The sequence below is a fragment of the Dermacentor variabilis genome, chromosome 2 (genome assembly GCF_050947875.1).
Source record: "Dermacentor variabilis isolate Ectoservices chromosome 2, ASM5094787v1, whole genome shotgun sequence".
NCBI lineage: Eukaryota > Metazoa > Arthropoda > Arachnida > Ixodida > Ixodidae > Dermacentor > Dermacentor variabilis.
The window spans coordinates 153,423,469-153,435,499 of NC_134569.1; the positions used below are offsets into that span (position 1 = coordinate 153,423,469).

At 49.6% G+C, this 12,031-nt stretch overlaps 1 protein-coding gene across 8 annotated transcripts in view; it reads right to left on the reverse strand.

The window, feature by feature from the left end:
* Window positions 1-12,031, reverse strand: part of fray (oxidative stress responsive kinase frayed) — a 247,480-nt gene that overhangs the window by 150,651 nt on the left and 84,798 nt on the right. Inside the window, exon 1 of one of the 8 annotated variants that reach the window (XM_075682297.1) lies at window positions 8,610-8,668. The exons of the other annotated variants lie outside the window; for them this stretch is intronic. Within the exon in view, the coding sequence (XP_075538412.1) occupies window positions 8,610-8,653 (44 nt within the window). The 5' untranslated portion in view covers window positions 8,654-8,668. Of the gene's footprint in view, window positions 1-8,609; window positions 8,669-12,031 lie in introns of those variants that run through there. 8 annotated transcript variants of the gene reach the window in all.

A 12,031-nucleotide genomic window follows, 5' to 3' on the forward strand; every position in this document is an offset into this window, starting at 1 on the left:
GGCGATTGGAAGATTGGTGGAAGAAAAATAGCAAACGACACACAACGGAGGCGTAAGAAACAAAGTTCCCAATAGGGGTGCAGAAAGTTTGGTCATGGAAACTATTCGTGGGTTTTTCTTTTATTTTTTTAAACACATGTAGGACATTAGGCAATATAATAACAAGAGCTTTGTGGCGCAACCCACCGTCCCGTTCCAATAGGGACGCTCATAGCATCCATCCAGGGTTAGTTGCAGCAGATAAACATAAATACCCCAGAAAGTAGATGGGATCGAAAACGCCTCGGTAGCTCAGTTGCTAAGAACATCGCACGCTGTTAGGGTTGGCGTCTGACACCACGTGGTGAGCGGTCATTCACCCTACCCCTGAGCCGGAGCCCACGAGCGCCGGAGAGGTCATTCGCCCTACCCCCCGAGCCAGAGCCCACGGGCGACCTCTTCCACTCCTCTCATGGTCGTGGCATCGTATGTGCTTACCTCATCCCCCTCACCTTCTCTTGGCCGGACCCCACGACGCCGGAGAGGTCATTCACCCGACCTTCTCCCCGGATTCGTCGATGAGAGGATCGACCTCTCCTTCCGTGCTTGGTATTGCAGGAGGAGGGGCCTTCTCTCCGTGCCTGTCACGTGTCCTTCGACGGAAGCAAGATCCCGCCCACACTTGTAGAGAGCCTATTTAAGGGGCTCCGAAGTGTACTTTTGAGAGACTTCAGACTTGAGACTTCGTACTTGATACTTCTTACTTCATGCTCTTCTTATTCTTTCAACTACCTTTGAATAAACAGTGCAAGTTTCGCACTAGCAAATCGTCTCGCCCTTGCTTCGTCGCCATGATCTACCGGGTGCCTGCAGCCCGCCGACAACGCCACGCTACCCAATAACTAATGTCGGTCGAGCTTCGTTGGGCAGGCGTCGCTACTTCTCGGCAGCAGTACGGTACGCTACCCTGGAGTACGCAACAACGCGTAATGCGTGGACGTGGGTTCGTGCCCCCAGCTGTGGCCAGTTGGTTTTTCATCCACTTTCATTTCCATTAAGCTATCACTTCTTTAATTCAATTATTATGTACGAATAATTTCCCCTATGCTATCCTTGGTGTCGTAATTTGTTGGCTTATTGTGATGTTAATAAAAATCGGGCCCCTCGGCTTTCTTTTTTCTCGCTTACACACACACACACACACACACACACACACACACACACACACACACACACACACACACACACACACACACACACACACACACACACACACACACACACACACACACACACACACACACACACACACACACACACACACACACACGCGCGCGCGCGCGCACGCACGCACGCACGCACATCTATCTATCTATCTATCTATCTATCTATCTATCTATCTATCTATCTATCTATCTATCTATCTATCTATCTATCTATCTATCTATCTATCTATCTATCTATCTATCTATCTATCTATCTATCTATCTATCTATCTATCTATGTTTTTTGCTCATTGTCTCTACTGTTGCGTCTTTGTCTAGTGGCTGTCGACGCATGCAGTTATTTCCTTCTCTCATCTGCCTCTGCAATATGGAGCGTGTCTGGGCTCGCGCACATTAAACTTAATAATACAAAAATAAAGAAACGAGTCACGTAAGCGAAGCGGCTCCGGAAGGCTCGTCAATCATTACGCCCACGCATCGTAGTGTGTCGCTCCTCTCTGCAGAGAGGACCATTTTGCCGTGCACGCGTCCCGTAACATTATTCGTACGACTGAGCCCACAATGAATGTCGCGACAGTTGCGCTTCCTTCCGCCGCAGTTTCGTAAGGACTGCGTGAACGCGCGGCACAAATAGCACGTCCTGCGCGCGTGTTCGCGTATGCGGGTCGGACCAAAGCGCTCATACATGCGCCGTACAAGGCCGGTTACACGCGCGGACGCGACCGCTATTCGAGATGTGTATGTGTATACGCTGCTGCACTCATAGACGTGGTTCACGCTTGTACGCGCGCGCTTAACGAAGGTGAATACGCGCGAGCACCCTCGCACCGCCTCGATTCAAGCGGTACATCTTCATAGCGTCGCTGCGGTGTCGCCTTTGGTATACGAACGCCCGTTCCCGGCATTTCCGGCGAGAAAGATTCACCAAATAGCGTGCGCGCGCGCGCTCACACAGTACAGACCGCATAAAGCGGCGCGCGCGCATACGCGATTCCGACCCAGCGCGTAAATTATCTTAGGAATGCCGTCGTCGTCCTACAGCCGGCATGTGTGGACACGGAGACTTCCGTTTCCGACGCACAATGGGGTGACGGACGCCGGTCGCACACACACCGGCGACGAGAGTATCCGTGACAACGGATGTCGAGCCGCCCCCCCGCCGGTGTGAATGAGAGCGGAGATATTACTGTTGCCGGGAAGACGTAAGCGGAAATCGCACCACGGCAGCGACGGGGGTCCGGACCAATGCGCCAGGAAGCGCGCTACGGGAGGCGCCGAGGGGTGGCAGTGTGAGCGAGCGTGAAATGGAACGTCGACTGCAGAGTGAATGAAAATGAGCGTGCTCCGTATTCGAGGACACTACTACCACTCGGCACTCCCCCTCCACTGAAGAAAGTGGGTGGCAAGCAGAGTCACCCATCGGCAGAAGCGGTTACTGCGCTTCGTTGACACGCCTCGGCTGTACTCGACAATCATAGCGCGTTTTCGTCAGTCGAGGGGCGGCGTGGGTGAAATGGTGTGTCAGGTAAACAGCCGAGGCTTCGCTGAATTACTGGCAACGTTAAACAAACGTACGAGTTTGGGCAAATTAGCATAGCTGCGCATAACCGTCCACCTTTCTTCTGCATGTGTTGTCGCGTTCCTATACATTTCAACGCAGCGAATTCATTCTGCGATCGCAAAAAACTGTTAATTTTGAACCTATGGTGCTCCGGGTGTACAATGTGCTGGACCTTCGGAAGAATTAGTATCTGCTACTAGATACTAATTAGTATCTGTTACTGCTACTGATTAGTATCTGCTACCGCTGCCTTTCGTTACCGTCCTTGTACATTAATTTATACGGCGTTTCTTCTTGTTGCCGTGTAACATGGGGTTTATAGTTACTGATTGAAAACAGAGATTGCACCGAACGAGCGCTTTCGTTGACACGCTCATCCGCTCATTGGAGCCCTTGTCGAGAGTGGCGTAAGCGTATTCCACAACGTACATGTTATTTCGGCAACAGGCTCAGCCTTCGCCTCCTATTAGGATGGTCTGAACGATCGCGTACCTCAGGCAGTTACCAACGAGCGAAGTAGACGCGGGAGGCCACATTCACAATTCTTTTTTTTTTTTTTTTGTTCTTAAGTGCTCGTTCCCACTGGCTGGCCGCTCACTCTAAAGATGTCCAGCATCGGGACTGGCTAGACATTTCTCTCACGAATGATTCTAGCGTAAGAACCTTTTCGTTAATATACGAGCCGGGGTACGCGCAGAAGTTCGCGCAGGCGCCATTGCTCTCCTGCCATTTTTTCCAGACTCTTCGTCCCATCAAGCTGCGCAAAACATAATTTTTCTTGACTGTCCGCAAAACCACTTTTGGGAATACAAAACGCCACGGAAGCCGGCGAGAGAAGCTACGTAGCCTTCACCTTGGCAATTTGCGGAGGTGAAGGTTGTGTATGGAAGGTCGTCAGGGTGGAAAGACAGGTGCATGCACGCAGCGCGGGAATCCAACGCAGCAGATGCGAAATTAGGAAGGGCTAATCTATAACCTCGGGTAGTGCGAGTCGTCGGATCACGTTTCGTGACGCTTATAGTCACGGTTACCCGGTTCGCACGGAATGCAGAAGCGCGAGGTACGCATACACGATCCTTCGGGCTAAACCGTCGGCTCGTTCGCTCTTACATTACGCATCGATGTCGCAATTCCAGATGGATGCATTCATTTTCTTTTAGCTCGCCGTAAATCATAAGTACGCTTCGACCGCCGTCGGTACCAGACTGAAAGTGTGGGACCTATGGGAACGGAGCAGTAGCACCGTTTGCCGTTAGCGAGAGCAACAGTAGGCAACTGATGAAACATGACAAGCGACGACGAGCGCCTCCTTGCGTCGTCACAGTGCTAATTAAAGAACTTAAGAAATTTCCCACAAAGGGGGGCACCACGCCAAATTCTATGGCACTAGCTTTGTTGGCGAACCCATACATTTTTCGTCAACATTTGGTACGGACATTCTGCAACGCTTCTATAGTCGCAGTTCCTTCGCTGTAGAAAAGCGTGCTTGTAGAGAAACACAGCTAAATTGCTCTTCCTTTATGAGGCGTGAAGCGATATAACTTAAAGCTATTTCAAATCGTTTTTATTGCAATTTTGCAGTCGACACTCCACAATTGGTCAGACATTTTCGCACCCACCTCCCCCCAGTTCTCCTGTCTATCACGTGACGTCACGGACACTGAGCAAACTCTTCATCTGATATGACCTGTACACACTGATTATAAGAGCAGACATTTGGGACAGTTGGCATAGATGGACGATGAAAATAAATCATCATCATCATCATCATCAGCTTGGTTACGCCCACTGCAGGGCAAAGGCCTCTCCCATACTTCTCCAACTACCCCGGTCATGTACTAATTGTGGCCATGTTGTCCCTGCAAACTTCTTAATCTCATCCGCCCACCTAACTTTCTGCCGCCCTCTGCTACGCTTCTCTTCCCTTGGAATCCATTCCGTAACTCTTAATGACCATCGGTTATCTTCCCTCCTCATTACGTGCACGTCCTGCCCATGCCCCCCCCCCCCCACTTCTTTTTCTTGATTTCAACTAAGATATCATTAACTCGCGTTTGTTCCCTCACCCAATCTGCTATTTTCTTATCCCTTAACGTTACACCTATCATTCTTCTTTCCATAGCTCGTTGCGTCGTCCTCAATTTAAGTAGAACCCTTTTCGTAAGCCTCCAGGTTTCTGCCCCGTACGTGAGTACTAGTAAGACACAGCTGGTTGTAAACACAAGAGCGCAACTTTTACACAGACCGATGAGCACGTTTGTGTGTGTCTTCCTGTTCTACGGTATGAGTGAATGTTGCGCTGTTTATTTACATCACACTCATTATGCATGAACAGACCAAAACAATAATTATTTGTGATCCCACGCCTTTCATGACGGCAGTATTTGCCGCAAAAACGACAATTTCCTCGTATGGACCTCCGCCCACACTGACCCTCCCCATCCGGTCAACGAGACGGCCCACGCTGCGGCTCGAGGACTTACATGCCGAGCCGTGGCGCCTGCGCCAGCAATCTGAATGTCTCCCCCACCGTGAGAGCGATGCGGGATTGGACGTGGGGGCATCGCATGACCACTTTCAGAGACATCACTCAACGCTACAGATTGAACAGATGCAAATACCCACCACCGCACGCCAAACTAAACAAGAAACAGGCGGTTGCCTGGAGGCAATTGCAGACACCCACGTATCCGAACCCGGCGACCCTTCGCCTCTGTTACTCCGACCTTTATTCATCCGACGAGTGTAAAGCGTGCGGAGCCAGAGCGACGCTGCAGCGCATGCTGTGGGAATGCGCCGGTAGCAGGAGTCCCCAAAGAACGGGGTAGAGATGGCAGTCTCGAACCGCGGGGTGTGATGGGAGCCGGCCCTGCTCAGCGCCGACCTCGCCGTTCAACTGTGGGCCGTCCGGCACGCCGGGGAAGCCGCCCGTGTCCAAGGACTTGAGGCCGTCACCTAAGCTGGGGTGCTTATAGCCCCACCCCGCCCAAATCGCCGGACATGTTGAATAATGTTTTCACTCACTGGACGCCTTTGTCGCCATCGCTCTGCTACTGGTTAAAATATCTCGGTTGCGTCCAGTTCCCCTGTCTGTCAGGCGACGTTACAAAACCGCGAAAACTCACCTCGTCAGAGAGACGCGTACGCCTTCAAGGTGCATTAGTATGCTGAACGAAACCGAATTTTTTTCTGAATAGCCGGAGACTGCCCTGTCACAAAATGAACAGAAGATAGCTACCCGTTGATCATTCTGGTGCTGGCTACTCGGAGCTGCCGCACAACATTGATTTACTTGCGTATAAAAAAAAAAAAATATTGCGTGGCCGTAGAGCGTTATCAAGCTCTTCTGGTGCATATACGACATCGCTCTGCCAACTCTTCTTCGCTAAGGATCCGTTTCTGCGGCATTTTAAACCTTCCCTTGTACGCCGCCCCCACAGCAACCGCACGCGAAGGGAAGCGGACCAATCGCAGATGCCGGCTCCACCCTCCTCGTCCGGCTATCTACTTTTACTGCACTGACTCGGCCCCGCCGAAACATCCTTCACTGCTGCGTGCTCCTCGCCTCTTGTCAGCCACTTAGATAAAATAAACTGCTCAAAGTAGACAATTCTAATCGCTTTCAAAGCAAACAAAATAACCTGCTACAAACAAAGGGAGCGTTTGATTCGGTTCTTCAAACAACGCTGCGGGTTACCGCCCGATGCTTGCGTTGGTGGTTACGTAAGTTTGACGTCAAGAGATTTTAATTTTTAAATAAAGCCACAGTTTCGCCCGAAAAGCGGAGCATCGATTGCGATAGCAAATTAGTGGATAGCCATACGAAGTAACAATAGTAGTTCTATATAAACTTGTAAACATAGGCATACTAACTAAATTAACAAGCATGGTGTCACGCGCGCGCAAGCAAATATGAACGCATCTCACTTGATGACCGCAGAAACTCGCTGACGAAACGTTGGAGTGACGAAGCGCGGCAGCAGCAGCGAGCGAATTGACCGTCATGCTCCGTCTCGCACCAACGCGAACAAAGCCGCGGAAAGACAGCGTGCGGCGGAGTTCGTCCCTGCATGGTGCATCTCTAAGAATAATAACATTTTCCTCAATTCATCAACCAAGCAGCGTTCTGGTTACTGACCTTCGTATTCTTTCTTTCATGGCGTTAAGAAATTATAAGACCACTTGTTTAGTTCACAAAATACTCAACACCAACTTTCCCTTACCCACCACCATATTTAACTTCTCACGTGCAAACAGCAGGCAAGCAACTAACTTTAACTTAAACCTTCCTTATTGCAGCAATGTCTACGGTGAACGATTATTAGAGTTCTTTGGCGCTATAACTTGGAACACTGTGCCTGTGGAAATAAAAGTAACCAGAAATTTTGATCTTGTATGTAAACGCCTCTTCTCGTCTAGCCAAACGTAATAGCTCTTCCTTAAAAAAAGCACTTGTTCATGTAAATAATGTTCTTACTCATTAAGCAGACATGTACTTGGTTGACCTGTGTATTGGACCAGCTACTAGCGACATAGGCTATTGGTCCAACTTTTTGTACGCCCCCCCCCCCATTCCTTGAATTGTTTAAATAAAGCTCCCTTTTTGATTGATTGATTGATTGATTGATTGATTGATTGATTGATTGATTTTAAGATACAGCGGTCCGGGCGGGCGCGCGCGGCCGCCCGGGCCACCTGAAGTAGAACACAGCCCGCCTCCCTGCTCTATCCCTGAAGCCTTGCGCTCGACGAAAGATGGCACGCTTTCCTTGCGTGCGCGAGATTGAGCCGCGATCGCCGGCTCACCTAGCATACGGCGCACTGCGAAGATTTTAACGCCCTTGGACTTCATACGGTACCTCACGGCGACGGCGACGGCAGAAATGCTCCTGGAGTGTCCATATAATTGCTATTGCAATAAAATATATTGCAATAGTTTTACGTTAGAGGGCCGGTGGTCAACAAAATCCCGCTCTCCTGCGTAAAGCGGCTCAAGCTGGATTCTCAGTCAGTAACACAGGGAGGAAGCATGGTTAGTAGTAAAGGTCAATCGACGAGTGCACTGGACGGCACACAACAAGCGCAGTTGGCAGAATTTTGCTCAAATGCCCGGCGGCTAAGGCTTAGAAATTAGCGCGCTCATGGTAAAGAGCAACATATACTAGTGCTGGGCTTCCTTAAAGGTTCAACTATATGCCACTGACGACGCAATGTAGTAGGAACTATTGCTGCGCACTTTCAGAAAAGATCATCTTTGTGGATTAAGAATAACCATGAACAAGGTAGTCCGTGGGTGACATCAGCGGCGGTGCGCATGTGTTCGCCAGATAATTAACGGCGCAGCCAGCTGTGGAGGCTCCGGACCTGTGGTAGTAAGACGTCTGCACAGCGTGCGCCGGTCCTGTGACCCGGCTACCGTGTCCTCTACCATCTCGGTCTGTCCCTGCTCGTGCCTGGGCCATCATCGGCAGCGGTGCCTGCCCCACACTGTCCTGTCCTGGCGCTTAGTGGGGCATTACACAAGAGGCGGGGGTGGTGTCGAAGGGGGGAGGCATACAACCGTAACAAACAATGTTCATTTATACAGTAAAAAATATCGTCAGGACTAAAACAACTCACATTAATATAATAACGAAACCGGAAGTTGGCGGAAAACCAACTTTGTGGTTCCTTTGTAGTTTCCTTTTCTGAAAAGAAAAACTTACACGAAAAGCTGTCAACCCGCATGCAAGGGTTAACGCTAACAGGCGACGGCTCCGACTTCGTTACACAGTAAAATCTCTTAACCGCCAGTAAGAACTCACGCGTGCACAGTTCATGAGATGGTCGCAGGATCGACTCACCAGGAAAAGCAAACAGCGTGCGTGTCATCTTGAAGAGAGCACATGTCGATCGGTTAGCTGTTGCTGTGTCTCCGTGGTCTAAGGCAGCACTCGAGAGCCGCTCTGTTTCTTCAACACCATGATTACACGACAAGCGTGAAAACAAGGCGGCGGCGGCGTATTGTAAACACTCCGGGCCCTTATGCAGACAAACCGTTCTCGATCTTGGCTTGATCGTGGACGCACGTGGTGAGAGCAAAGATACGCTTGTCCCCGAGAAGTCCACACGAGCTAACACAAGCTGCGACAATGCGGCGAGATACCCTGCAGAAATCTCTCGCGGATGGGACGCGAGCCAGGAATAGTGCGCGCTATGCAACAGACCGAGTCAGTCGCACATATATTCAGGTAAGCTCGGCGATGACGACGCACAGTCAGACGCGCGCGCGCATCGACTCAATTGCGCGCGCAGCAGATGCCCCGTTGTGACGCGCCTTGAACACCGCGGCTGTGTATTGAGCAATAACGGACCCCTGGATGACGGGCTTCCTGCCGGAGGTGCCGAAACCCCTTTCGGTGGAGATCGAGCTCCGCGTTCTCTCTTCTCCCCCCCCCCCTTTTTTTTTTCTTTTGCTCACCAAGTTGTCGCGTCAGAATAGAGCCAGACGGGCGAAACAATGCGGATGTCGGTGCTCAATTGAGATTAATATCGATCGTCCGGAGTCGGAGTAAGGATGCTTGAGACCTAGACGCTCTGTCAGACAGCCCACATGGAGTTGGTGGATGCAGCCGTATTGCGCGTCTACGACTCGGGCGCGGCCGGGCCTGCAGCTCTGGCTGTTACCATGCGTCGCAACAGTGTGACGAGGAGTGCCAGATGTAGGGTATTGTAGGAACCGGCTAATTGTCATGGTTGGCTGCAAACGCTGGGGAAATTGCGCAGTGCTGAAGAACCCCCCCCCCCCCATCTCACCTTCCCCCCTCCGGAGACGCTAGGGCCAATAATGAGCGAGCATGCTTTCGAGCAATGGCGCGCGGGGTTGCGTAACTAGTGTCGCCCCGTAGCTATTTTCCGTCCCCTCAGCAGACATAGCGACAGTGCTTTGCAGAACGCTAATTGCTTCGTTTGATGAGGAGCATTGTGTACGTTAAGGCATGCTGCACCTATCTGAACTAATTATGCGCTAGCGTCGTGCTTAATTTCCAAGCTTAATCGGCAGCTATAACGCTAGAAAATCGGAGGCGCATTGGTGGCGCGATAACCGGCAATCCTTACGTGGATAAGCTTGCGACCACATATCTACCTCTCCTCCTTTCTTTTTTTGCAATCTCATCATCAACCTCTTGTATGTACACGGCAGGACGAATGCCTCTCTCATCGACCTCCAATTGCCCCTGCAATGCGTGAACTGACCCCATCTTATGTCTGCATATTTCCTAATTTCATCATATCACCTAATTCTTTGCCATCCTAGACTGCACTTCCTTTCCCTCGGCATCCATTCTGTAAATCTAATAGTGCACCGGTCATCTGGCATTACAGGTCAGGCCCACCTCAATTTCTTCATCTTAATCTTATGTGAAACTGAAATATCGGCTACCCCGCTTGCTTTCTAAGTCACCACCGCTGTCTTTCTATCTCTTAACGTTACGCCTAGCATTTTCTGTTCCATCATTCGTTGCGCGCTCCTTCTTTTCAAGCTCCTTTCTTAACTTCCAAGTTTCTGCCCCACATGTTAGTACCGGTAGAACGGAATGATTGTACACATTTTTTTGCCCTAGGATAACGGTAAACTGCCCGTCACAATTTGGCAATTCCTGCCGTATGCACTCCATCTCGTTTTCATTCCTCTGTAAGTTTTGTTCTCATGATCGGTATCACCTGTGACTTATTGACCTAGATATACGTACACTTTCACCGGTTCTACACTGACTGCCGATCACGAACTTTTGTTGTCTTGCTAGGGTATTGAATATTACCTTAACCTAGTTCATGTTAATCTTAAGATCAGCAGCTGTACTTTGACGGCTAAGGTCATCCATCATTTGTTGCAACTCATATCCATCGTTGCTGAACAGGACAATGTCATCTGGAGACAGTAGCTTGCTGAGGTGTTCCCCTTCAATCCTTACACTATAGTCCTTCTCTATCTAAGAGCTTGACTATTTCTAAACGTGCAGTGAAGATTATTGGAGAAGAAGTATTCAACCTCTTAGATAAGGAAGGAGTAGGCGGGAAGATCAATGGGGATTTAAATACACAGGCCTACAAAGTCGTTCCTGGTTTTGCTGAATTTGCGATGCTAGCAAGAACATCACACAGGCAGATCTCGGGACCCATCCACGGCACTAGAACTATAGCCACCAATTGGGCTGAGAAAATGATATATATATATATATATATATATATATATATATATATATATATATATATATATATATATATATATATATATATATATATATATATATATGAAAGAAAGGAAAGGCAGGGAGGTTAACGAGATACGAAATCAGCTTTACAAACAGGGGGGACGCGATAATCATTCGCTGCGACATCTTCGATCGCTCATCACGATACAAGAGTGTCCGAGATGTGAAAACGAATCATTCACGAATTAAGTGTGCACTCTTCGCATGATTCGGTATGCTTGCTGCTGAGATTAGAAGCACATATATTCCCGATGTTCAGCTCGCCAAATCTCGGTCCGCAACCTTCAGGCAGCCACGAAGCGTGGGACTTTGTAATCCTTAAAGTCGTCTCCTTTTCTTCGCAGACTTTACGACCAGTGTCGGCGCTGTCGTGGCGACAAATGAAAGCTGGCGCAGGGTGCCTGTATAAGGCAGCCGCTAACGAAATCTTTTTCCAATGACACGGGTGTAGAAGTGTTTCACAGATTCCTTCATGGCGACGACTCCGGAGCTACAATGCTGGCAGCCCTCGGGGAAGTTGCCGTACACATCAACATCATTGCGGGGCTATGTTCTCCGGGGCAAGCAGAGCTAAGCGAGTACTATTGATAGATGCAGTAGCCGTCGTATCAGCCCTTGGTCGTTAAGGCCAACCACAATTAGCACGTGACCGGAGTAGTTGGAGAAGTATGGGAGAGGCCTTTGCCCTGCAGTGGGCGTAGCCAGGCTGATGATGATGATGATGATGATGATGATGATGATGATGATGATGATGTTAAGGCCAAGAGAGGGACGCACGGGTCCATGCATTCTAACCCCTTAATAGTAAAGGCCAGTGGCTCACACATAGCACTGCAAAACACCGCAAGCTTACTGCAGGTGTAACTGCCGGACGCAGCTATAGTAATGCAGTCGGTAACCATCCATTACAAGTGTTTGAAGAATGTACAGATTATGCAACAAAAACATGTTACGAACACGGATGAGTTGAGATTGGTAGTGAACTGGGCCAGCGAAAACTAAACATAATG